The sequence below is a fragment of the Thamnophis sirtalis genome, unplaced genomic scaffold, assembly GCF_051295495.1.
Source record: "Thamnophis sirtalis isolate CommonGarterSnake01/CBP01778 unplaced genomic scaffold, rThaSir2_p1.2 scaffold_2, whole genome shotgun sequence".
Taxonomy (NCBI): Eukaryota; Metazoa; Chordata; class Lepidosauria; order Squamata; family Natricidae; genus Thamnophis; species Thamnophis sirtalis.
The window spans coordinates 32,717,284-32,743,224 of record NW_028261382.1 but is presented as its reverse complement, the minus strand read 5'-3'; the positions used below and the strand labels follow the sequence as shown (position 1 = coordinate 32,743,224).

Genomic DNA, 25,941 nt, shown 5'->3' with positions numbered 1-25,941 from the left:
TCCCCCTTGCAATAGCAATAGCAATAGCAGTAGACTTATATACCGCTTCATAGGCCTTTCAGGCCTCTCTAAGCGGTTTACAGAGAGTCAGCATATTGCCCCCAACAATCTGGGTCCTCATTTTACCCACCTCGGAAGGATGGAAGGCTGAGTCAACCCTGAGCCGGTGAGATTTGAACCGCTGACCTGCTGATCTAGCAGTAGCCTGCAGTGCTGCATTTAACCACTGCGCCACCTTGGCTCTTTTCTCTTGGCTCCCTTAAAGGGAGCAGCCTTATCATCTCTTTGAAAGGGCTTTGAAAGGGCTCACTCTCAGGTAGACACATACACACACACACACACACACACACACACACACACACACACACACACACACACACACGTGTATGATGACACTGTGAAGCTCCTGAGTCTATCCGGATTGTGTTTTGAGATATTTTTTAAATTTTTTTATTTTATTGTCCCGATTCCAATGTTCATGCCAACCCTTACTCTACGATGAAAGAAGGCAGACATTTAGGCAAGAAAAACCAAATGGACAGGTACAGTATAGGTGGTTCCTTGCTCAATAGAAGTAACTACGAGAGGAGTCCTTAGTGGACAACCACCTGCCTGTTGGCCGTTTCCAGGCCATTTTGGGGTCATTTTTGGCCCCCAAAACAGCCTGAAAAGGGCCTGACAAATGGCATGGTTTTGGGGTCATTTTTCAGGCCATTTTCAGGGCTGTTTTTGAGCCATTTTATCAGGCCCTTGGGCCATTTTCAGGGCCACAAACAGCTCAAAAAACAGCCCCAAAACCAACCAAAAATGCCTCCCAAAACAGCCTGAAAACAGCGTGGAAAACAGCCTGTTTTTTGGATGTTTTTTTGTGCATTTCCTGGCACTCCGGTGCCTGCGAAGACCTGTTGGCAAAGGTGCCCACAGAATGCCATAAGTTCTCCATCCCTGGAATAGAATAACAGAGTTGGAAGGGACCTTGGAGGCCTTCTAGTCCAACCCCCTGCCTAGGCAAGAAACCCTACACCACTTCAGACCAATGGCTATCCGGCCATTGACCAGGTTTGCATCTCTAAAACGGGTTCGACCGATGGCTGGCCATCTTTTGGGGTTCGGTGGTACAGGGAGCCTCAAGCTGGCCAAACGCAGCATTCACACCATCTCCTAAACCTAACTAGAACTCCATCCGAGAAGGGGGCTGCCCGATTTGGGGGGGGGGGGGATAAACCACGATGGTGGGGGGGGGGAGGAGGAAAATATATATGTATATCCGATGCCAGAGCAGAGAGAGGCTGGATTTTTGAAAGTGCCAGGAACGCGTGTTTTTGCAGCATCTCGGTTGGTGGGAGGGACGGTTGGCCTGGTGGTAGGAAGGAAAGGCGGTCGGTCGTGGGAATGCCTCCAGATGCGTGCAGGTCTTTCCCCACCACTTCTCCTCCCCTCCCTCCCCCGCCCGCCCCCTTTGCAGAGTCAATCCGGCGCAGGGATGCGGGGAGGGCTCTGCGTTCCCGCGTCTCTTCCTGGAGCAAAGCCCGGGGCGGTGGGAGTCCGCTCACCGCGGTTGGGCGGCTCTGGGAAGGACGCCGGCCAGCGGGGGCAGAGGCGGCGGGGGCTCGCTGCCCCCTTGCAGTCCGTGGATGAGGATGCGGGGCACTAGAGGCCGCTGGAGCGCCGGAGGGGGCGCGCTGGGTCCCCGGTACAGGTAGAGCGCAGCGCCGGGATCCAAGTTGGAGACCAAACTCTGTGGGTAGAAATAGGGCGAAGGGAACATCCGTTGCAGGGCGGAATAGTTGCCCGCCTCGGCCAGCAGCTCCAGACCCACCGCCGTCTGCCTCTTCCACTTGGTCCTGGAGGGAAGGAGGGGGAGAGAGAAAACGGGGTTCAGACGGGTTTCCTGCCTGAGCAGAGGAGGGGTTGGACTAGATGACCTCCAAGGTCCCTCCCAACTCTGTTATTTTGTTCTGGTCTGGTCAAGAGGAGGGAGAGGAGGAGGAAAAGGGCTGTGGGGTCCTTGGTGCTCTCTGAGCGTGGTGGTTTTCATGTGCTATAAGGAAGCGGGATTTGTGGAGAGGAGGAAGAGGAGGAGAAGGAAGAGGACAGTAGAATCTCTCTGAGCTTGGTGGTTTTCTTGCAGACATTTCATGACCCACCTAAGTAACATCATCAGTTCTAGAAGGAAGTTGAGTTTGTGGAGTGGAGGGAGCAGGAGGAGGAGCAGGAGGAGCAGGAGGAGGAGGAAGACAACTGTGGGATCCTTGGTGATCTCTGAGCTTGGTGGTTTTCTTGCAGACCTTTCATGACCCAACTAAGTAACACCATCAGTGCTATAAGGAAGTGGGATTTGTGGGGAGGAGGAAGAGGGGGAGGAGAAAGAAGAGGGGGAGGAAAAGGAGGAGGACAGCAGAATCTCTCTGAGTTTGGTGGTTTTCTTGCAGACCTTCCATGACCCAACTAAGTAACATCATCAGTTCTATAAGGAAGTGGGATTTGTGGAGAGGAGGAGGAAGAGGGGGGAGGAGAAAGAAGAGGAGGAGGAGGAAGAGGGGGAGAAAAAGGAGGAGGACAGCAGAATCTCTCTGAGCTTGGTGGTTTTCTTGCAGACCTTCCATGACCCAACTAAGTAACATCATCAGTGCTATAAGGAAGTGGGATTTGTGGGGAGGAGGAAGAGGGGGGAGGAGAAAGAAGAGGAGGAGGAGGAGGAAGAGGGGGAGGAGAAGGAGGAGAAAGACAGCAGAATCTCTCTGAGTTTGGTGGTTTTCTTGCAGACCTTCCATGACCCAACTAAGTAACACCATCAGTGCTATAAGGAAGTGGGATTTGTGGAGAGGAGGAGGAAGAGGGGGAGGAGAAAGAAGAGGAGGAGGAGGAAGAGGGGGAGAAAAAGGAGGAGGACAGCAGAATCTCTCTGAGCTTGGTGGTTTTCTTGCAGACCTTCCATGACCCAACTAAGTAACACCATCAGTGTTATAAGGAAGTGGGATTTATGCATAGGAGGAGGAGGAGGAGTCGGTGAATATTTTTATGGAGATGTTCAATTCTTCAGGTCATGGTTGAGGTGCTTCCGCCTTCCCCCCCCCCCCCAAAAGCTACTGGACTTTCTTGATTTTTCTTCTTTGAAAACAGAATACCCTCAAAGGAGTTCTTGACTTACAACATTCTGTTTAGTGGCCATTCAAAGTTACAAGACTACCAGAAAAAAAGTTATTTAGGATTGTTTTTTCACACTTACAACCATGGGGGGGGAGGGGGATCCCTTTGGACACATGATCACAATCCAAACATTTGGCAACTGGCTTGTATTTATGACGGTTGCAGCCTCCTAGGCGCATACCGTCCCTCTTTTCTGACGAGTGGAGTCAATAGGGAAGCCGAATTCCCTTCACAACCGCATGACTAACTTAAGAACAGCAGAGATTCGCTTAACAACGGGCGAGAAAGGTCATAAAACAGGCCGAAACTCACTTAACAAATGTTTAGCAAGGGAAATTTTGCTGGAACAAGAATTCCCAGCCTCTTGCTCTCTAACATGGTGTCTTAACCACTAGGCCAAAGTGCCTCTCTTCTCTTAGAGTAGCTTTTCTGAAAGTGTGGCTTTATGACCTCCTGAGAGAGAGATAGAGAGACCACCACCCCCTTCAAGACCTTCTGAGGGGGTCCCTAAAATCAAACTCATTTGCTGGCCTATGTTGAAAAATACTACATTTTTAAAATCCCATTAAACCATGAGAAGAAGCAGCAGCAGCACCTGCCTCAATTTTAATTATTAATACAGTCAGTATCGATAAAATATAACCTACGTGAATGAAAGCACCGGGGGGGGGGGTAACTTTTCTAAAGCGGATAAGGGTGTTGTGGGTGTTGTGCCACGCCAGTGGCCAGCGGAGCTGGCAGCAGATTCGGACAGTGAGAAGGTTGGGGAGGAAGATGGGCCAGTCCTGGAATTTGGGGAAGGCTCTGATGAGGCCTCTGTGTCGGAGGCAGAGAGGAGGCCAGGGCCCTATGCCAGTTATCAGCTGCCTTCAGAGTCAGAGATTCGTGGGGCAGAAGAACAGCTGGAGCCTGTTCTCAGTGTGAGCATGCACAGAGTTGCCGGATGAAGGGAGCAGTTAAGAAGCAAGGACTGACTCAGGAGTAAAGCCACAGGTGGATGGTGAATGACCCCTCCCATATCCCTATAAAGAGGAGCAAAAGGGGAGTGGAGTTTGAAGGAGCCCATTAGTTCACTAATTAGTGTGAAGATTTATTCCCGACTCCTTGCCAAGGAATTGCTGCTACAGCGTGGAGATTGGAACATATCAGCCTGGCAGCTCTCCAAGCCTGTTAAAGGTCTGTAGTTGTGAACTCTCGCGAAAGACTGTCAGCCGGAACTTTGCTGGAGAGGAATTCACTTTAGCCTAAATAAAAGAGGTTGTATCGGGACGAGGAGTCGGCTTCATGCTTTTAGGAAGCCTAGGTCAGAACAGGAGGGGGGGGGGAACCCCACTTCTCACTTAGAGCTTCTCTTCAAAATCCACACACTTCTGCACACATTTTGACGTGCTCCCCAAGGCTTGTTCATCTACAGGTAGTCCTCTTCGATATACGACCGTGTTGTACGTCACCCCAAAGTTCTGTGGCTAAGCGAGACAGTTGTTAAGTTGAGTTTTTGCCCCATCTTCCTTGCCGCAGTGATGAAAGTGAATCCTCGCAGTTCAGTGGTGGGTTTCAAATTTTTTTTGAACCTACTCTGTGGGTGTGGCCTCCTTTGTGGGAGTGGCTTGCCGGCCATGTGACCTGGTGGGAGTGGCTTGCCAGCCATGTGTTTTCTTTCTCTCTCTCTCTCTCTCTCTCCCCCTCTCTCTCTCTCTTTCCTTCCTTTGTCTCTCTGTCCCTTTTTCCTTTTTTTCTTTCATCTCTCTCTCACTTTTTCTTTCTTTATTTCTTTCTTCCTTTCTTTCTCTTTCTCTCTCTGTGTGAGTCTGTGTGTGTGTGTGTCTGTCTGTCAGTGGTGGGTTTCAAAAAAATTTGGAACCTCTTCTGTAGGTGTGGCCTGCTTTCTGGTGGAACCTCTTCTAACCGGTTCGGTAGATTTGACGAACCGGTTCTACTGAACTGGTGCAAACTGGTAGGAACCCACCTCTGTCGCGGTTGTTAAGTAACTAGAACCTGGTTTGTGAAGGGAATGTGGCTTCCCCCTGTGTGAGAAGGTTCGCGAAAGAGGACAGTGCAACAGTTATAAGTACATGCCAGTTGCCAAGCCTCTGAAGGTTGATCACGTGACCAAAAGGGGTGGGTCCCTCTAATTTTGAACGGTGTGTAAACGAAAGGTTGTGTTACTGAAGGACTATCGGTCTGGTCTCCAGCTTCTAACTCAAGGAGGGGTTGATCTCTTCCCCTCCGTCACTAAATGAATGGCCGTAAGTTTAGTCTCGGGAATCAAGCACCTCTGAAGTGAGGCCAGTAAGAAAGACAGTGGGATTCGCCCCCTCCATTCTACCTGCTTCAGACAGGTAAATTTTGCAGGTGGTCCAACCACCTCACGGAGGACAACAAGCCCCATGCTGGAAGGCTTTGAGAGTCACATAGCCCATCATCCTCGCCTTTCACATTTTCTGTCTAGGAACAATTCCATCTCTCTTTCCCCCCCAGTAAATAATTCATGGTCATCATAATTGTGTAATTACTGTAACTGCCCTTAATTATTGATGCCCAAAGCATCAATTGGGATGTATTATTAATATGCCCAGCGATGCGCTGTTGTGTCTTTAGCTGAAAAAAACAATCGATTTATTTCCCTTTCTCTCTCTCTTTTTCTCTTACCCACGCAAATCAAACAATTGGTTGTCTCCTGCTCCTCTTCCTCCTCCTCTCCTTCTCCCTCTTCCTCTTCTCCTCCCTCCCTCCTCTTCTCCTTCTTCCTCTTCCTCCTCTTCTCCTTCTTCCTCCTCTTCTCCTTCTTCTTCCTCCTTTTCTCCTTCCTCTTTCTTTTCTTCCTTCTCTTCTCCTTCCTCCTCCTCTTCTCCTTCCTCTTCTCCCTCCTCCTCTTCCTATTCTTCCTCCTCCTCCTCTTCTCCTTTCTCTTCTTCTTATTCTTCCTCTTCCTCTCTTTCTCCTGTTCCTATTCTTTCTCCTCTTCCTTTTCCCCTCCTCTCCTTCTTCCTTGTCCTCTCCTTCCTCCTCCTATTCCTGTTCTCCTCCTCTCCTTCCTCCTCCTCCTCCTCCTCCTCCTCCTCCTCCTATTCTTCTTCCTCCTCCTCCTCTTCCCTCCCTCGTCAAATCTGAAAGATTTCCTGTCTCTGAGAAACTGAGAATAAGAAGCAAATAATATTGATTTGTAAAGAAGGGGGCGCTTTTCTTAAAAAAATGCAAACAGAGCAATTTTTTAAAGTCTAATGCAGCAACCAAATTTTTAAAAAAGGAGGAAAATCTCAAAGAAATTTCACCAGGTCAAAAAAGGGCCAGTCAAAGGGGCTGCGAGAACTGTTTTGCCAACTCAGAGAGTGCAAAATAAAAATAAAAATGGATGCGTTTTCTCACCATCGGCCTCTGTTTTTCCACCCACAAGCCTGCTCACTTTTAATTAATAGCCCAGTTCATTAATAGCCTAGCTTTTCCAAAACTGGTGGAAACCAGCCACATTCGCACAGCTTACGCTAGAACTGAAACTGTCCCCAAGCTGATGGGTTCACACAAGACAGGCAAACTCCAAGCCCTGGTGGACAAAGCCACATGGCACGAGTGTGCATTCGCAGGTCAGCCCACACCTCAGACTAACAAACCATGTTGGGGGGGTCACCGTTGCTGTACAGGCCTGTCCCACTTCCAAACTGCGTTGCAACCCGGGGAAACCTTAACCTAACTCCTTCAAAAACCAGCAAGATGGCTCATTTCTAAACTTCTTGTTTTTTCCGGCTGCTTTTTCCAGGCAGAAGGTGAAATGACCTCTGAACAGTTGCGGCCTCTTTGTTCAAATTCTCCCAGCTTGCTCTGGTAACCCTTAGCAGGGGCCAGCATCTTGAATTCAATTTGCTCTCTTGGTTTGCAATTATCACCAAGATGACGGCTTAGAGAAGGAGGTGGGATAAGGGCACCAACGGATCAAGAGCTGTGATTGGGGAGAGTCAGTTAAAAAGGCATCATTCATATCTATATTTGTATATTTCTCTCTCCCCCCCCCTCTCTCCCATCTATCTTCTGTCTGTCTGTCTATCTATCCATCCATCTATCAACCATCTTTATCATCTCTGTTTGTCTGCCTGCCTGCCTGCCTACCTTATCTATCTATCTATCTATCTATCTATCTATCAATCAATCAATCAATCAATCAATCTCTATCTGTCTGTATCTATCTATGTATCTATCTATCTATCATCTATCTATCTATCTATATCTATCTCTGTCTATCTATCTATCTATCTATCATCTATCTATCTCTATCTATGTCTGTCTGTCTGTCTATCTATCTATCTATCTTTGTCTGTCTATCTATCTGTCTGTCTATCTATCTATCTATCTATCTATCTATCTATCTATCTATCTATCTAGCTAGCTAGCTAGCTATCTAGCTAGCTATCTCTAACTCTGTCTGTCTGTCTGTCTATCTATCTATCTATCTGTCTGTCTGTCTATCTGTCTATGTATCTATGTATCTATCATCTATCTATCTATCTATCTATCTATCTATCTATCTATCTTTGTCTGTCTGTCTATCTATCGATCTCTATCTAACTCTGTCTATCTATCTATCTATCTATCTATCTATCTATCTATCTATCTATCTATCTCTATCTCTATCTCTATCTCTATCTCTATCTCTATCTCTATCTCTATCTCTATCTCTACCTGCCTGCCTGCCTGCCTGCCTGCCTACCTACCTACCTACCTATCTAATCTATCTATCTATTTATCTATCTATCTAATATCTATCTATCTATCTATCTATCTATCTATCTATCTATCTATCTATCTATCTATCTAATATATATATAAAGGATCAATAACCCAATTAATTTAATTGGGTTATTGATCCTTTATCCTAAGTCAACACAAAACACTTAGTTATTCTTATTTAGCATATGATTGCACTTAATAACAGCACTTATATACCGCTTCACAGTGCTTTTACAGCCCTCTCTAAGCGGTTTACAGAGTCAGCCTCTTGCCCCCCTCCCCCAACAATCTGGGTCCTCATTTTAATGACCCTGGAAGGATGGAAGGCTGAGTCAACCTTGAGCCTCTTCAGGATCGAACTCCTGGCTGTGGGCAGTGAGTCAGCCTGCAATACTGCATTATGATGAGAACGTGACAGAAGGGAAGTCAACGTATTCACACAACCCACGAAATTCTATACAACCCTTCTGTGGGGGTATGGCAGTGGCCTCGTAACGGGATGTCCAATTCCCCTTGTTGCGATTGTGGTGCTGATACGCAAACTATTAAACACATTGTGCAAGATTGCCCACAACTTGCGTGCGTTCTCTGGTTGCCTAGCACGAAGTGACCTCAGAGCACAAAACACTGAATCATACATAAACCAAAGTGCCTAGCTGTACTCACACATCACATCCCTGCCAGGCCTGGCAATAACAAACCATGATCAAAACTACACATAATTAAAACTGAGCAAGATCTAAACTCATCAAGGTCCATTTAATCAAGATCAAAAGTAATCAAGATTTTTTTTAAAATAATAGCCAAGATTGACACCAATCAAGGTTAAGACCAAAACTGATCTAAATCGAAATTAACCAGAATTTCTTGAGTTTGGTTAAAAACCTTGTCCCTTCATCACCAAGTCTTTTTCTGTGCAGTCATGTGGCTATTTTAACCTAATCAAGCGCCTTTATTCCACAATTGGAACAGGAGCCCAGTGTAATCCAGAAACTGGCTCCAGCGTCAAGAGTTCAGTGTAGCTTAAAAGCTTGCAAAAATAATCTGCGAGTGGATTCGACCTTCTTCAAAATATTTCAGCACCGTTTGAGCTGGACAGTGATAATTTTCATTCCTTGCCTGATTTCATTTGCCTTTTAAAAACAAGGCTTGGAAATCAAGTGACTTTTTTTTTTCAGTTTAGCATCCAGAAACAATTTTTTAAAAAATCCTTAGCGCAAGAAAGAAACTACCTACAAAGCTCTATTCAGAAGTAAGCCTCACTGAATTCAAGAGGACTTACTCCACGGTGGAAATATTGCAGTTACAACAGAACACAGTTTTTAAAATAATGGGAGAGTTTTAAAATATTTTTTAAAATATTTAAAAAATATTTAAAATATTTTTTAAAACTGCATTCCCATCACAGCCACAAAAATGACACTGTAGGAAACGGCGCAAAAGTCAATTATCTATCTGGCCACTCCTGATTTTTCCTAAAATTTGCAGAAGTTAATATGTTTTCTTCCCTCTCCCAAACCAACTTGACCCTACCTAAATTCACATACCCACATATTAACAAGAAGCAACTATACCTGGCAACTAAACCTGGCTGTTCCGACAGGCCTGGGGCTAAAGAATCGTTGCCCCTATCTCGAATGGTATGATTGTTGCGTTTTTAATTATGTATTGTTTTGTGTTGTTGTCAATGGTCTGTATCCCCCTTCCCTTGTTTGAGTTGTGAGCCGCCCTGAGTCCCTTTAGGGAAAAGGGCGGCATACAAATGAAATAAAACTCTAAACTCCATACGTTGGGTTGAGTAACCAGATTAATAGAACTGAGGTGGAAAGGAAGGAAGGAAGGAAGGAAGGAAGGAAAGAAAGAAGGAAGGAAGGAAGGAAGGAAGGAAGGAAGGAAGGAAGGAAGGAAGGAAGGAAGGAAGGAAAATTAGAATTCATAGATTAAGAATGTAGGTTTTTTAAAAAAAAAGATAAAATAGAAAGGAAAATAAAATAAAAGGGGGAAAAATAGAAGAGAAGGAAGAATTCAATTCATGGAATTCAATTCTGGCTGAACTCTCTCTTACTAAACTTTCTAACTAAACTCGCTTCTTTTGCAAACGTCCTCACTGGGCTGATTCCGGGACCACAACCAACCACTTTACACCGATTTTCACGAGCGACTTTTTAATTCTTGGAAGAGGCTTTCTCAATCCCGTTTTCTCAAAAGGAGCCGGTCTGAACCAGCCTGGATATTTGAAATCGGCCAAGGCAGGCTAAGGACCCGGCGTGGATGCAAATGGGACCAAGTCTAATCCGAATTCGTGGCCTCTATGCTCTCTCCTTCTCCCTCTCCCAACCACCCGCGTCTATTTCTCGCTTACCTTCTGTTCTGGTACCACGTTTTCACTTGGGTGTCGGTAAGGTTGAGCGAAGCGGCCAGCTCCATCCTGTCCTGGACGCTGAGATATTTCTGTCTCTCGAAGCTGCGCTCCAGCTGCGCCAGCTGGTGATCGGTGAACGCGGTGCGCGCCTTGCGCGGTTTCTTCAGCCGCACCGGAGGACTTTCTCGGGAGCTGGAGATCTCCCGGTCGCCTTCTTCCTTCACTGGGGCCGGGAGAGAAAGGGAGAAAATGGGTCCCGGGCGCTTTGGGATGGAAAGGAGTCGCCTTTGGGGATGCGGAAGGAAGGGAAGGGAATGAACAGGAAAGGAAGGAAGGAAGGAAGGAAGGAAGGAAGGAAGGAAGGAAGGAAGGAAGGAAGGAAGGAAAGGGAGAGGAAAGAGAGAAAGGAATGAAAGGAAAAGAGAGGAGGGAAAGGAAAGAAAAAAGGGTGGGAAGGAAAGGGAAAGAGAGAGGAAAAGGGAAGCGAAAAGAAAGGAAAGGAAAGGGATAGGAAGGGGAAGGGAAGGGAAAGGAAAGAGAGGGGGATGAAACGAAAGGGGAAATAGAAAGGGGAAGAAAAAGAAAAGAGTGAGAAAAGGGAAGGGAAATGAAGCTGGTAAATAGATAAAGGGGAAAAAAGAGAAGGGTGAAGAAAGAAAGAGGAAGGGAAAGGAAATGAGAGGATAAAAGAAAGAAAAATTGAAAGAGAAGATAGAAGAGGAATTCAGAATGGTAAGGAAGGGTAGGAGAAAAAGAAGGTGTGGAAAAAGACGAGAAAGCTCACACGTTTAAAAGAACGAAGGGAAAAACGGAAGGAAGGAAGGAAAATATTTTTCACAGGAACAAGTTTAGGGGTGTCTATCAGCCTCTGTGAATTTACCATGCGTATTTCTCCATGCCCCCCCCCAAAAAAAACCCCACTGCTGTTTACACAGGAGTAACTTCCCTTTCATGGAACTCTCTCTCTCTCTCCTACAAAATTTGTGCACATAAAACCATTTGCTTCTCCTCCCCCCCCAACCCTCCCTCAAAACTTAGGTTTCTCCAGAAGTATGCCCACAGGAAGATGGACATTGTAGTCCAATAGAACTAAAACACCCGCGGAGTGGGGGGGGGGCGGTGAGAAAAAGCTAAGCTCTGCCCATTTCACATATATAATCAAAAGGAGCTTCTCTGTTATCACTGTAAAGGGACACCCCCACCTCAAAAATAAACACAAAAAAAAACCCCAAACAACCCAGACACACAACGCACAACACCGCCTCGTGCCACGTTTTACACACAGTGGCAAGAGCCCAAACATATTCCTTTCCTTTCATTTGCAACCTTTGTCATTAAATAATAATCAAACGATCAATTATTAAACAATTAATAGATGTAATCAGCCCAGCCAGACCACGAATCTTTCCCTCAATAGCTTCCTGCGCCACGTCCTCTGGGGCTGCTCAAAGCTTATTCCACGTTCTTAATGTAAAATTGGCATAAATAATAGACCTTATTTTGGATAAACCAGCAAGGCGGTGGAGAGAAGCACGTTATTTTGAAGGAGAGAAGGGCTTTTATTTTTTAAAAAAAGTTGATTTTACCATGGGCGAACTGAAAATCCACATATACATTTGACCCTTTATAATAATATAATGTGTGTGTGTGTGTTTGTGTGTGTTTATTTCAGGAGAGGAAAATTATATTTAAAAGACTCCTCGGTTCTCCTTTGTTGGTTTAATCCTCTATGCGCCAGCAGCTGAAATCACAATTCTGTCCCTAATAAGTTTCAACAGCAACGGTAAAATCCGTGGGATTTACTAATGAGTGAACATAAAGAATCAAACTTTCTTCACATTTGAAGAAGTTGTAAGGAGGCCATTTATCAGGTTGGCTCTACCTGTAGTAACAGAGATAAAGAATCAAGATCAGGACGCGTTGGTGTCCCTTTATAATGCCTTGGTAATCCAAATATCCAAATATCAATCAATCAATCAATCAATCAACCAACCAGAACAGAGTTGGAAGGGACCTTGGAGGTCTTCCAGTCCAACCCCCTGCCCAAGCAGGAGACCTATAGAATTTGAGACACGTGAGTATCCAGTCTCTTCTTTAAAAACTCCAGTGATGGAGTGCCTATGATTTCTGGAGGCGAGTTGTTCCACTGGTGAATTGTTCTCTCTGCCAGGAAATTCCTCCTTAGTTCTAGGTTGCTTCTCTCCTTGATTAATTTCCATCTCGTTGCTTCTTGTCCTCTTTCTGGTGCTTTGGAAAATTAAGTTGACCCCTCCCCCTTCCTCTTTGTGGCAGTCCCTCAAATAATGGAATATTGCTACCACCATGCCAAATTTGGTCACCACAGTATGAAAAAAAGTTGTGGAGACTCTAGAAAGTGTGCAAAGAAGAGCAACGAAGAGGATTAGGGGACCGGGGGCTCAAACATACGAAGAAGAACAGTTGCAGGAATTGGGGATGTCTAGTTTAATGAAAAGAAGGACTAGGGGTGATATGATGTCAGTCTTCCAATATCTCAGGGGCTGACACAAAGAAGAGAGAGTCAACATCTCTGCGGTTCCATCTTTGCACTCTGCATTATCCTGAATGCAGGTAGTTTCTTGTGATTATTTCTTCTTCTTCTCCTTCTTCTTCTTCTTCTTCTTCTTCTTCTTCTTCTTCTTCTTCTCCTTCTCCTTCTCCTTCTCCTCCTCCTCCTCCTCCTCTTCCTCCCCTCCTCCTCCCTCTCCTTCTTGCTCCTCCTCCTCTTTCCCCTTTTCTCTCCTTTTCATCCACACATTTGCTCATTCACCATTCATCCTTATCATCCTCTCCTCTCCTTCTTCTCTGCTTTCCACCCCTTCTGTTCTTTCCCATCGTTCTCTCCTTTCCATTCTCCTTCTCCCTTCATTTCTTACAAGTTGCTTTGCTTTCCAAAGAGTTCCTCGGGATCACGAACTCATTTCTGCAGGAGACCAAGGTGACATGTTGAGATGGGGGCATCCTTGGAGACAACTTGCTATGAAAATAAGAATCCTTTGCTCCATCCCATTTTTTTTAATTGTCCTGAAAATCTTTAGAGTTGATCGGGTGCAGTTGTAAAGAGATCAAACAAAATCATTGCCACTTCCACCAGTCATCATTTCTAACATATCACCATCATTTTCTATAAAACTAGCCTGAATTCTGTTACATTTTTTAGTTTCTGCCTCCTTAGAAAATGAGCAAAATGATTTAATTGTTGTTGTTATTACAGTATTACATTCTGGAATTCTTGCAAAGAAGCGGGTGCAGGAGATAGAATCACTCTAATGATTCTGAAAACCAAATTATGCTCCTGTTAGTCTTGGAATATCCTTGGCAAGATCGTTTCTTTAAACCGGACGCAATTTTGTCCCAAGGGAAAGATCAAAACTGACAATTTTCCAAGAAAAGGCTCTTGACTTTTCCTGCTGGAATTGAAAATAAAACATACCCCAACACGAACGACAATTCTAGAAAAAGCCAGCCACAATCAGCAAGGTGAAAGAATTTTCTAGGGAAAAGTAGAAATATGTTCCTCCAGGCGAGACAAGGAAACAGGAAAAATATTTTCCCAGCCTGGAGCGCGTGTTTCTATATCCTTAAACAGGAAACAAGTTTTCCTCGTTGTGTTTTAAAGGAAAGAGATATAGTAGATGTGAGGAAATCAGATTCTATCTTCTCGGATTTTCCATCTTAGTTTTGGAGTTTTCTCCCTGTTGCAACTTAGAGATGGGAACTGCTTTCTTTTAATCCGGTTTAGATCATAAACACCAACCAGCTGGATGATTGGCAAATCCCGGTTTGCCACAAGGGCGATTAACTCAAGGCCATCTCTTGTGTGTTTGTGTTTGTGTTTGTACGGATTTTTTCCTCATCCAAGTTGTCTCCCTGTCTTAAGGGAAGAAGAGTGGGTTTGTTGGTGGGAATGCAGACTCTTGAACGCAGCCTGTTCGCTTTCCCTCAGTTGGGTGGGAGGGTGGGGGTGGGGTGGGGGTTGACAAGACAGGCTTTATGCTCAAACATCCTTGTGGCAGGTTTTAGATCCGACAAGCAAGTCGGTTTCTCTACGTAGGAAGACAATAATCCACTTAATTGAGCCACGAGGGAGGTGAAAAAATTCTTCAAGCAGAAATGCAGCCCCAAAGATCTCTTAAACATGAGATGTGAAAGGGAAACAAGCATCTATCTATCTATCTATCTATCTATCTATCTATCTATCTATCTATCTATCTATCTATCTATCATCTATCTATCTATCATTCTATCACACACACTATATCTGTCTGTCTCTCTTGTATCAATCTCTTTCTCCCTCTGTCTGTCTAATCTCTCTCATCTATCTTTCTTTCTATCTATCTATTTATCTATCTATCTATCATCTATCTATCTATTATTCTATCAATAAACACACACACTATATCTGTCTGTCTCTCTCGTATCAATCTCTTTCCCTCTCTCTGTCTGTCTAATCTCTCTCATCTATCTTTCTATCTATCTATCTACCTATCATATACACACATATACACACACTATCTATCTATCTATCTATCTATCTATCTATCTATCTATTTATCATTCTATCAATAAACACACACACTGTCTGTCTATCTGTCTGTCTGTCTGTCTCTCATATCAATCTCTCTTTCTGTCTCTGTCTAATCTCTCTCATCTCTCTCTCTCTCTCTCTCCCCCCCCTCTCTCTCATCTCAAATCTAGGATGGTTGAGTGGTAGAATTAGAAACTTGAAGTCCTTGGCAGAGACTTAGAAAAAAGAGAATCAGAAATCTAATTTACAGATAAAATGTCTGTTTGTCTGTCTATCATACATACAGACACTATGTCTGTCTGTCTGTCTGTCTATCTATCTAATATTAGATAGATAGATAGATAGATAGGTCTCTCTCTCTCTCTCTCCCCCTCTCTCATTATCTATCTATCTATCTATCTATCTATCTATCTATCTATCTATCTATCTATCTCTATCTATCTATCTATCTATCATCTATCTCATCTCATCTCATCTCATCTCAAATCTAGGATGGTTGAGGGGTAGAATTAGAAGCTTGAAATCCTTGGCAGAGGTTTAGAAAAAAGAGAATCAAAAACTAATTTACAGATAAAATGTCTGTCTGTCTGTCTGTCTATCATACATACAGACACTATGTCTGTGTCTGTCTGTCTATCTATCTATCTATCTATCTATCTATCTATCTATCTATCTAATATTAGATAGATAGATCTCTCTCTCTCTCTCCCTCTCTCATTATCTATCTATCTATCTATCTATCTATCTATCTATCTATCTATCTATCTATCTATCTATCTATCTATCTATCTATCTATCTATCTCATCTCAAATCTAGGATGGTTGAGGGGTAGAATTAGAAGCTCGAAATCCTTGGCAGAGATTTAGAAAAAAGAGAATCAGAAATCTAATTTACAGATAAAAGGCAACCATAAGAATGAACAAGGATGAGAAAGACAGAAGGGGGGAGGGGGGATATATCTTGGAAGCTGGACGCGAAAGGGTAAGGTTGAAAAATTGGAGTTTGGGTTTCAAAGGGTTGTAATGAGATCCTGCAGAGTCAGGAATAGGAAGGAGGAAGAGGGAGTCCTGCAGAGGAGATAGGCAGTAGGGGAGTAAGGAAACTGTCCCAGTCAAAAGGGAGGGAGGGAGGGAGGGAAGGAAGGGGAGAAAACATAAAAAATAGGATTGGAAGGGAGAATGGAAGGAAGGAAAGCAGAAAAGGAGGAGAAAGAGAAGGGGAGAAAATGGGGGGGGGAGAGAATCAGCACATTAGGAAGGAAAGAAGGGAGAAGAGATGGCAGGGAAAAAAACAAAGGTGGGAGAAAATAGGAGATGATTCAATAGGAAGGAAGGAAGGAGGAGGAGGAAAAGAAGGAGAAGGAGAGAAAAGAGGAAAAATGGATTTAGGAAGGAAAGAAGGAAGGCAATAGGAAAAATTAAATGCTCCCTAAGCTTAAGGATGGCATCCAAGGAGAATATTTACTCAGGGTTGACCTGAGGGGTTCTTGGTGCTCCCAGATCTTGGGGGTTTGCCTTCCCTTCCTCCTTGCAGACGTTTTCATGACCCCCAATTTAGGGCAATGGTTTTAGAGAGCACCAAGGACCCCCACTCGAGCCAAAAATGGTCTGGGAGTGGGAGCAACGATTCTTCAACTTCGTCTTGGGGAGAATTCTTCAGGAAACGAGGCCCGCATTAAAAGAAAGGAAGGAAGAAAGAAAGAAAAAGGAAAGAATAAAGAAGGAAAGAAAGAAAGAAAGAAGGAAAGAAAGAAAGGAAAAAGGAAGAAAGAAAGAAAGAAAGAAAAAGAAGGAAAGATAGAAAAGAAAGAAAAAGAAAGAAGGAAAGAAAGAAAGAAAAAAGAAAGAAAGAAGGAAGGAAGGAAAAGAAAAAAGGAAAGAAAGAAAGGAGAAAAAGAAAGAAGAGAAAGAAAGAAAGAAAGAAAAAGGAAAGAAGGAAAGAATAAAGAATGAAAGAAAGAAAGAAAAAAAGAAGGAAAGAAAGAAAGAAAGAAAGAAAGGAAAAAAGGAAGGAAGGAAGGAAGGAAGGAAGGAAGGCAGGCATTGGGGATTCGTTTTGGAGGTCTCCCCTCCCCTCTTTTCAAAATTGGGAGGGGGGAAACCTGACCTCCTTTAGGGAGAACTTTTGAGATGTTTGAAAGTTCCCAAACCTTTGGGGGAGAAGAGAAGATTTTATTTTCTCTTCAGACCTTCGTTTGGATTTTGAAATGGGCTGTCAGGAGGAAGCGGGGGGGGGAGAGAAAGTTAAGGGGGCGCCCTAAGTTTCGACTCCCGCCCCCCACCCCCTTTTGGTGAGAAAAGCTGGCGATTTCACCACCCCCCTTCCCCTCCTTTTTCAACCCTTCCCCGTCTTTTTCAGCCATTTGCAAGGACCGGCGATCATTTGCGCTGTAGAGCCAAAGCTTCGTTTTGAGGTTTTGGATCCGTTTCGGCTTTTTTGGGGGGGGGTGTTGTTTTTTGAGAAAAAAAATAACCCCCGAAGCTTCGATTTCACGGCGATACGGAGTCTTAAGAGGTGGTGAAAAGAGCCGCGCAGAAACTAATTACAGTCCCAACTTCTAATCTAGAGGGAAGGGAGACATGCAAAGGTCAAAAAGAAATCAGATTAAAGGGGGGAAAAGAAAAGAAATCAGATTAAAGTGTGTGTGGGGGGGAGAAATCATATTGCAATCTTGGGAAGCGCTTTCGATGGGGGGGGGGGAACCCACCAGGGCCTCGTGAAAAAGAAGCAGAAAAACCCCACGCAAAAAAATCTCATTCTACTGCCACTGGCCGCCGTGCGTAAAAGCCGCGCGTGTTTTGTAGCTTGTCGCCAAGAGCTGCGGTGAGCAAAATCGCTTCCCTGCCTAACATCTGGCCGCGCATCTGCTCCCCATCTTTAGACTGAAACTCAAGGAGAGGATTGTTTTTTTTAAATAGCCTGGTAATTATTCCCCACCCTGCCTTTGGATTTCAATGATTTTCTCATGCAAAGCGATGCGCCGCCCCCCCCCCGCCACCCTCTTCAAAAATGAATGAGAATAGATTAGGAGTTACTTCTATTCAGACTCTGGTTTGAAATCTGTGGGAATGCTTAAGAGGTAAACTAGCAGGGATTTCCTTCCTTCTGTCTGTCCGTCCTTCCTTCCTTCCTTCCGTCCGTCCGTCCGTCCGTCCTCTTTTTCTTTCCTTACTCCCTATGTCCTTCTTCTTTCCTTCCTCATTTCTTTCCTTCCACTTTTTATTTCCTTCCTCCCTTATGTCCTTCCTTATTTTCTTCATCAATTCCTCTTTTTCTTTCTTTCTTTCTTTCTTTCTTTCTTTCTTTCTTTCTTTCTTTCTTTCTTTCTTTCTTTCCTTCTTCTCTTTTTCTTTCCACTCTTTTTCTTTCCTCCCTCCCTTATATCCTTCTTCTTTCCTTCCTCTTTTTCCTTCCTTCCACTCTTTTTCTTTCCTTACTTTCTTATATCCTTCTTTCCTTCCTCTTTTTCCTTCCTCTTTTTCTTTCCTTACTCCTTTATGTCCATCTTCTTTTCTTCCTCTTTTTCCTTCCTTCCTCTTTTTCTTTCCTTACTCCCTTCTTTCTTTCCTTCCTCTTTTCCTCCCTCCCTCCCTTCCTTCTCCCTTTCTAGACATTGGCAGAGAATTTTCCTTCTAAAATATTAAACATTATATCCAACGGAGCAAACAATCTTAACATTGTTTTGAAAACTTTTTGGGGGTGGGGGGGGAGAGAAAGAAAGAAACGCCACATTTGGGAAATCACTAACATCTGTCTTTTCTCCAGAAATACAAATACATCTATTTTCTCCTCCATGTGCCTTTATTTCCAGCTTATCCTTCCACAAAAACAGGGATTTCGACTTTCTATCTCCTTCCACTAAACCCTGAGTAGACTTGATGGTTGAGTGGGACACATAGGCTGTTCCTTTTTGCTCTGATAAAATAAAATCTAGGAGGCAAGGGACTGTTGATTGGGTTGCAAGAATAATAATTAAAAAAATAGATTTGTGCAGGATAAGAAGCGTTCTAGGGGGAAACTACACAGACTAACTTATTAAAAGGGAAAATAATAACTGCTCCAAGCCGTTTACTTTCCCCTATTTGGAAACACACACAGTTGTGTGCTTTACACACTTATGTTCTTCAACAACAATCTTTCCTTCTGAAAAAAAAAATCCTCTTCCCAAATCTCCCCCCCCTTTTATCTCCTTCTCATTCTTTTCCTCCCCCTCGTCCTCTTTGTCCTTCTCCTCCCTTCCTTTATCCCTTCCTTCCTTCCTTCCTATTTTATCATTTCCTATTTTCTCTCACCTTTCCCCCCCCTTCCATCTCTTCTTCCTTCTTTCCTTCCTAATGTGCTGGTTCTCCCCCCCCCCGTTTTCTCCCCTTCTCTTTCTCCTCCTTTTCTGCTTTCCTTCCTTCCATTCTCCCTTCCTTTCCTTCCTAATTTACCAATTCTATTTCTTTATGTTTTCTCCCCTTCCTTCCTTCCTTCCTTCCTTCCTTCCTTCCTTCCTTCTTTCCTTCTTTCCTTCCTTCCTTCCTTCCTTCTTTCCTTCCTTCCTTCCTTCCTTCCTTCCTTCCTTGACTGGGACAGTTTCCTTACTCCCCCACTGCCTATCCCCTCTACAGAACTCCCTCTTCCCGCTTCCTACTCCTGGCTCTTCATGATCTCATTTTCTTGGTGCTTATTTCCCAGGGAAAAGCAATCCGATCCACCTTTCTTTTCCAGGCCAGCTAAAATGGGCGTGCTGCAAAGCCACGGGATGTACATAGGACAGAATGAAATGGGAAGGGGGTGCCCGGTTCGTGAATCTACCATTCTTCCGGGGGGGGGAGAAAGAGGGGGTCCCCATACTCCCTTTAGACATAAAATTATCCACTACAATCTCCTACCTGTCAATAACTACTTCAGCTTCAACCACAGCAACACGAGAGCTCACAATAGGTAGAAACTCAAGGTGTAAACCGCTCCAAACTCGCAGAAAAGGTGACTTCAGCCACAGAGCGGTCAACGCCTGGAACGCACTACTCTGTGGGGTTTCTTCCCCCAACCCCCCAAAACTTTAACTTTAGACTGTCTACCGTGGACCTCACCCCATTCCTAAGAGGTCTGGAAGGGGTGTGCATAAGCACACCAGCGTGCCTACCACCCCTGTCCTAATATTTATTCCCTTCTATTCGTATCCATCCCATGTATCCAAGATCATGTCTATTCTTATATCTGCTATCTAATTCATGCTTGACGGAATAAATAGATGCAATAAAATAAACAGGCCTTTTCTACCCTTCTTTCCTATATATCCCATACCAGGTAAATTAATCCGCTTTACAACTGCTAGTCGCATTTTCTCGCCTTTTGAGGAAAAGATAAGGAGGGAGAGCCATGTGAACTGCCTCATTCAGGCTGAGAAAATCTTCTTATCCCTTTCCCAGATCTTCTCTTAACAAAAAAAAAAAAACACATCTTCACACCTTGGCCAAATCCACGCCGGGATGGACGGTTGGGAGGGGATTCGAACTTCTTTTATTGCTATTGAATTACCTTAAGGACCCCAGGCCCTTTTGCCTTCCGCCCAGCTTTCTTTTTCAAATGCTAAGTTTAAAGACCCTCTACTGCCTTGATTAAGGGGGAGAGGCCGGGTCTTCCCTAAAGCCGGGTCTGCAAAAGTGATCAACCCCCGGAGAGAGAGAAATTTTTTTCCCCTCTATCGAGGGGATCGAGCAAGCGAGCAGAGAGAAGCTGGAGGTTGGGGGAAGGGAGACGCCAATGCCCGCTCAACTGGAGGCGCTTGCCCCATCGAAGACGCCGAAGCGATCCTGGAAAACTCCACCCAAGCCGCGATGGTCAACCGGGGTGGGGAAGAAGGACAGCCGGGATGGCAGAATTGGGTGTGTGTGTGTGTGTCATCCTCATCCAAAAACCTGGAACGGGAGGCCCTATCTGATCAAAAGGAACCACGCGGAGTGAGAGTCAACTTAAAAAGACCAATCAACCGATTCGTGGTGGAAGCGTTGGAGAACTTAAAACGTCCGAGTTGCTGAGACCGCCAACGAAGGAGCGCGGAAGAGGCACCAGCCAGAGATGGGGGGGGGGAGCCGCCACCCCAGACCCACAGAGCCGGACCAGAGAACCTGCCGCCCATCAGGCCACCCCAGATGATTGTCCCCGGCCAACCCAGACTAGAGAGGAAGACTTTCCCCCCCACTAGGTGTCCAATACAATGGAGACCCCCCAGAAGCTGGGATTCTTCTTCGCCCAAGTCCTCACGTACAAGTAAGAGTACGGGCGAAACCAACCCAAGGGGCACGAGTTTGAGGGGTGACCCTAGCGTTAAACGGAGCGGCTGCTCGTTGGACGGTGGTACTCCACAAGGCCGATACTCCCGAGCTGCGGAACTTTTGACCCTTGTTTCATGATGGCCCAGGACTACAGATTTAAAGACCCTTCGGCCAACCGGGATCGTAACCGGATGGTGAAACAAGGTGGCAGGCCAGGAGCGGAATGCACCCAGGAATTCCGAAACCTCGCGTGGATCGAAACCGGGTGGACCTCTGGGTGAGCTGGTTCAAAGACGGGCTGGACGATGGCCGGTACACCTCCTCCCTGGCCCGAGGGTCTCCTCACTACTTACACAAGTGGTACCTCGTAGTTGAGGGCGCTGAAATAGATATGGCCAGAAACCAATACCGGGCCGAATGAATATGGAGAACATCACGCCGCTAAGGGAAAAGGAAGCCGTTTAAACCACAAAACGCCCTAAGCGCAAAGGCCACCAACTTGCTTCAAGTGTGGGAAGGAAGAGGGGCACCAGGCCGCTGAATAACACCTCGGAAGACCCCCGCCATGAAGCCCGAACGCCGATCCGGCGGGAGACCTACCAAACCGACCTCCAGAGGGAAGGAAACGGCCCCTGGACTCTGGGAAGGGATCCAGATGGCTGGTAAGCGAGCCAATTCAACCATTCGCCCTACTTCTATTGATCCCTAGCTGAGGGAAGAGGTAGAAAGTATCAGCTCTGCCGGACTCAGGGTGTACCCGATGCTTAATTAGCCCCAACCTGGTAGGAAGGCTGTGGATCCACCTGCAACTAAAAATCCCCATCGCATGCTGCCAACTCGATGGGTCCACAGCCTTACAAGGGGGCCGAATTCAACCCAGCTTTCCATTTGGAAAAAAAAAGGGAAATTTTCTCCTGGAACCTCCCTAGGTAGAGGCAGTCTATCTATTAATTTTAAAAAAAAACAACACCTTGGGTGCAAGTTGGATTTTCTCCTTCCTTCTGGCTCTTCTTGCAAGATCTGGATTTTTCCTAGGAGCGGTCCCTCCGAAACATGAGGGCAATGATAATTTTTGTTGTTGCAATGTAGTATTTGACTGGAGAATACTCAGCAGAAGCTGGTAATGAAGGGTTAATTAGTTATCCCCGGTGATGTTGAGAGATTGTCCCAAATCTTGCAGGTAATATAAAGCAGATTCCCCCAACAAAGGTTGCTAATTGAACCCTCCAAATTCTCTCCACTCTTCCCGTCACTCCGTTCTGATCGCTCCTAACAGTCCAAGAATTATAAGGTGGGGGGGGGGACTTTGCCCTCTCTTTCCTTGTTATTGGTTTTTAAGAGAATAACAAAGTTGGAGGCCTTCTAGTCCAGCCCCCTGTTCAAGCAAGATACTCTATCCCATTTCAGACAAATGGATATCCAACCTCTTCTTTAAAAACCTCCAGTGTCGGAGCATTCACAACTTCTGGAGGCAACTTGTTCCACTGATTAATTGTTCTCCCTGTCAGGACATTTCTCCATAATTCTTGGATCTCTCTTTAATAATCTTTTTCACCCGTTGCTTCTTGTCCTGCCTTCAGCTGCTTTGGAGAATAGCTTGACTCCCTCTTCTTTGGGGCAGCCCCTCAAATAGTGGAAGACCGCTGCCTAGTCCTTCTTTTCGTTAAACTCAATCCCCGCAACCGCCTTTCGTATGTTTTCGCCTCTTTTCTGCACTCTTTCTAGAGACTCAACATCTTTTTTTTTTAATTTAATATCCCGGCGACCAAAACTGGGCGCAGTATTCCAAATGTGAGACCTTACCTAAGGCTTCTTATCAAGTGGTACTAACACGTCGCGAATGATCTTGTTATTATTCGTATTAGCGTTATTAGCATAAGTCAGGAAATGGAGAAGGCTTGGAAGATCAGAGGGAGGGGGGGAGGAAGTCAGCTACCCAGCAAAGGAAAGTGGTGGTTAGATGCTCCCAGACTTTAGTTTCTCTAGCCCCCCTCCCCCCCCCGTTTCAGTTTTGGGTGACTTTTCAGAATGACTAAAGAGAACTAAACTTGGTGACTTTTCTAAAAAATAAAAATTGATGGTCCCGTATGGGGAATTTAAGCTGGTTTCCCGCTCCCCTTTGCAAACCACGCGTCTTTTTTACAATGCCCCCCTCCCCTTACCTTTGTATTCTGAATCCAAGGAAGAATTGCTGCTAGTTTTTTCGATTTTCTCCCGAAAGTCCTCGCCGCCGGCCTTGGCGGGAATGGGGGCCGGCGCTTCCTGCGCGCCCTGCCCGTGGCTGCTGGAATAAGGGGCGCAGGCCGCCAAGGGTTTGCAATCGGCCAAAATGTCCCTGATGAGGAAGGAGGAGGTCACCGTTCTCGATTGAGCCGAGGCGGCTGAAATGGGGGGGCCCGGCAGGTGAGGCTCCAGCCTCACCACCCCTCCTCCGCCTCCGCAGCCGCCGGGTAACTGAGCTGCCGCTTCCAAACAATCCCTCCGGGGGGACGGGGGAGACAGGCAGCCGCTGCTGAGTTCCGAGCGAGGGCTAAGTTCCAGAGAGGATCTGGTGTCTCCCAGGAGCGGCGGGTCTCCTTTGGGTGCAGCTGGGCTCCCGGATCGATGGGAGAGGAGGGAGTCGATCCCAAATCCGTTGGCGTTTTCCATGCCGTTTGTCAGGAATGCATGAACCCGCCGAGGTTACGGAAGTAGAGAGGGAGAGGGGGGAAAGAGGCGAAGGAGGCACGCTCGCACCACTGGGAAACGCACAATTCCTGGCCCGCATTTAACATCCAAGGTCCCGACTTTGGGGTGGTGGGCGCGGAGGGGGAGGGGGCGCGATCAGCGTCCAAATCGGCTGCAGAGGGAAGAGAGAAAAAAAGGGAAGGAAAACTGTCAAAAGGCAAGGGGAAAAAGGAAGGAGCCGAGTTGAGTTGGTCCTAGACGTTAATCAGGCTTTATAAAAAGAATAAACCCATTGGATTCAACAAGATTCATTTGCAATTGAGCGTGCCTTAAATCCCAACCGCAACTTACACCGCTGTTGACTTTCTCCAAATTGAGCCCACCGGGGGTTCAAAGGGGCTTTACTCTCCCAAGGATGAGGGAAAGCACTTCAACCACTCAAGCTCTTGAGGCGGCTGCCCGCTTCATTTCTGCTCGCTGGGCGGGTTGGATCGCATGGAGTTCAACCGACCTGACTCTCCCATAAGCGCCCACAAGGTTGTGAATTGTCCCATCGCAACCTCTGGTCCTGAATACCCCTCGGGCCGCCCAGATCTTAAATCAAAGACCAAGTCAACTCCGATCCAATGTGTCCGAAACCCAGCATAGGAATGACAGCAAACTTTCACAACCGAAAGAAGCTCATCCTCGAGAAATGAAACGATGGAGAGAAAGAGGGAGAGAGGGGGGAGAGGGAGAAGGAGAAAGAAGGAGAGAAAGAGACACAGAGAGAGAGAGAGAGAGAGAGAGGGAGGGAGGGAGAGAGGGAGAGGGAGAGAGAAAGAGAGAGGGGGGATTAGCAAGGAAGTTGAGGTTTTTCAGCACTATGGACAGCACCCAATCCAACATGAACACCCCGGGACACCAAAGCTTAAGACCCGCTTAATACAGTGAGAATCTATCAGCACCTTAGTAAACGCTCGAAGTAGCGGACGAGGGGCATCTCCGCTTCGTCTCCTCCCATGATCCTGCGGGATCCTTCGGGATCTATCGCTCGGGAGGAGATTTCGTGGGGGGCGAAACGGCCTCGGCGCGCCGTTTCAGCACCAAGGACAGCTCCGGAGGCGCCCCCCCCTCGTTGTCCCGCTTTCTCTATGGCGGAAACCCGCTCCGACTCGCGCCGACTTTCTTTTCTTTTTCTTCTCCGCCTCCTCTATCTTTTCCCCCTACGGTTGCTTTTTTTCCCCCCTTTTCTTTTTTTTTTAAATTTTAACCGAGTATCCGAGCCCACGTGCCCCGCAGGGCCCCTCCGGATTGGCCGGCTGTCTTTTAGGGTGACGTCACGCGTGCCACCCGGACTGGAGGGGGAAAAAAAACTTGATCGCTCCTCAGTTTGATTAAAACAGACATTGAATTAATTACAGCGCAGATCCGACGGTTAGCAGGCAATTGCTGCACTGTTTGCTATCATTACAGCGTTGATGAAGTTTTAAATGGGGTTATTAGCAATGTGGGGTGGGAGGGGAAAGGGAGAAGAAGAAGAGGAGAAAGTGCTTTTGGGGAGGGGGTCTGCTTGAAAACGGGGGGCGCTTTAAGCCACCCGTGTTTCGTTCTTGAAAAGTGAGATTATTTCCTCTCTTCGCCCTGGCCACGAAAACTAGACTGTTAAAAAGCCTTACAGCACCCGGACGATAAATATATTTACAATGTTTTTTAAGGAAAACATAAAGTGCTGGGAAAACCAGCTAAAAACGCGAGGAAGTAAAACTCTGAAATTGTTCTAGCAAAGAGCGTTTTCATTTCTCCCCTCCTCCGTCTACAAACCTTCTCTTCCACATCCGTCCCCTCCTTGCCTTTCTTTATATTATTTAACAAAAATAAATCATCACGATTTTCCCTCGGAATTTTAAAGCTCTTCCCCTTCTTTTAGGGAAAAAAAAAGCCTCTTGGTTGACTCGCAAGGAAGTTCAACCGAATTTAAGGTGAAATTCAGGTTTCGCCGAAGGGCGTTTTGCACAATGATTAAACGACACATCGATTCAGCGCCGACAATTTAAAAAAAACTTCTATGGCATCTACTAGGCATCACCCCTCCTCTCGCGTGGCAATATGTCAAAAGGACTCTTTAAAAGCAAATAAACTGGGCATTGGACCCCCAATGTTGAAGGTCTGAAGGCAACCCAGATCAACAAGGCAAAAATTCGATTTCTCAACCCTGAAGTTTGGGCATAGCGGTCTCTCGGTTTACAGCGCA

General features: G+C 45.8%; 1 protein-coding gene across 1 annotated transcript; it reads right to left on the bottom strand.

Annotated features, from left to right (window-relative positions):
* Positions 1 to 1,297: 1,297 nt before the first annotated feature.
* On the bottom strand, positions 1,298 to 23,862 carry BARHL1 (BarH like homeobox 1). The gene is made up of 3 exons (XM_087703652.1): positions 23,204 to 23,862; positions 10,232 to 10,454; positions 1,298 to 1,844 (listed from the first exon to the last, which is right to left on the bottom strand). Exons 1-3 carry the CDS (start codon positions 23,688 to 23,690, stop codon positions 1,550 to 1,552), a joined length of 1,005 nt encoding a protein of 334 aa, XP_087559778.1. The 5' UTR covers positions 23,691 to 23,862; the 3' UTR covers positions 1,298 to 1,549.
* Positions 23,863 to 25,941: the final 2,079 nt, after the last annotated feature.

Excerpts from the sequence above, each read along its gene's own strand:
- BARHL1 (XM_087703652.1), bottom strand. The coding sequence starts at position 23,690 with ATGGAAAACGCCAACGGATTTGGGATCGACTCCCTCCTCTCCCATCGA. Across the intron at positions 10,455-23,203 it reads CTTGGATTCAGAATACAAAG|TGAAGGAAGAAGGCGACCGG; the intron begins GTAAGGGGAGGG and ends TCCCGGCCCCAG. Across the intron at positions 1,845-10,231 it reads ACGTGGTACCAGAACAGAAG|GACCAAGTGGAAGAGGCAGA; the intron begins GTAAGCGAGAAA and ends CCTTCCCTCCAG.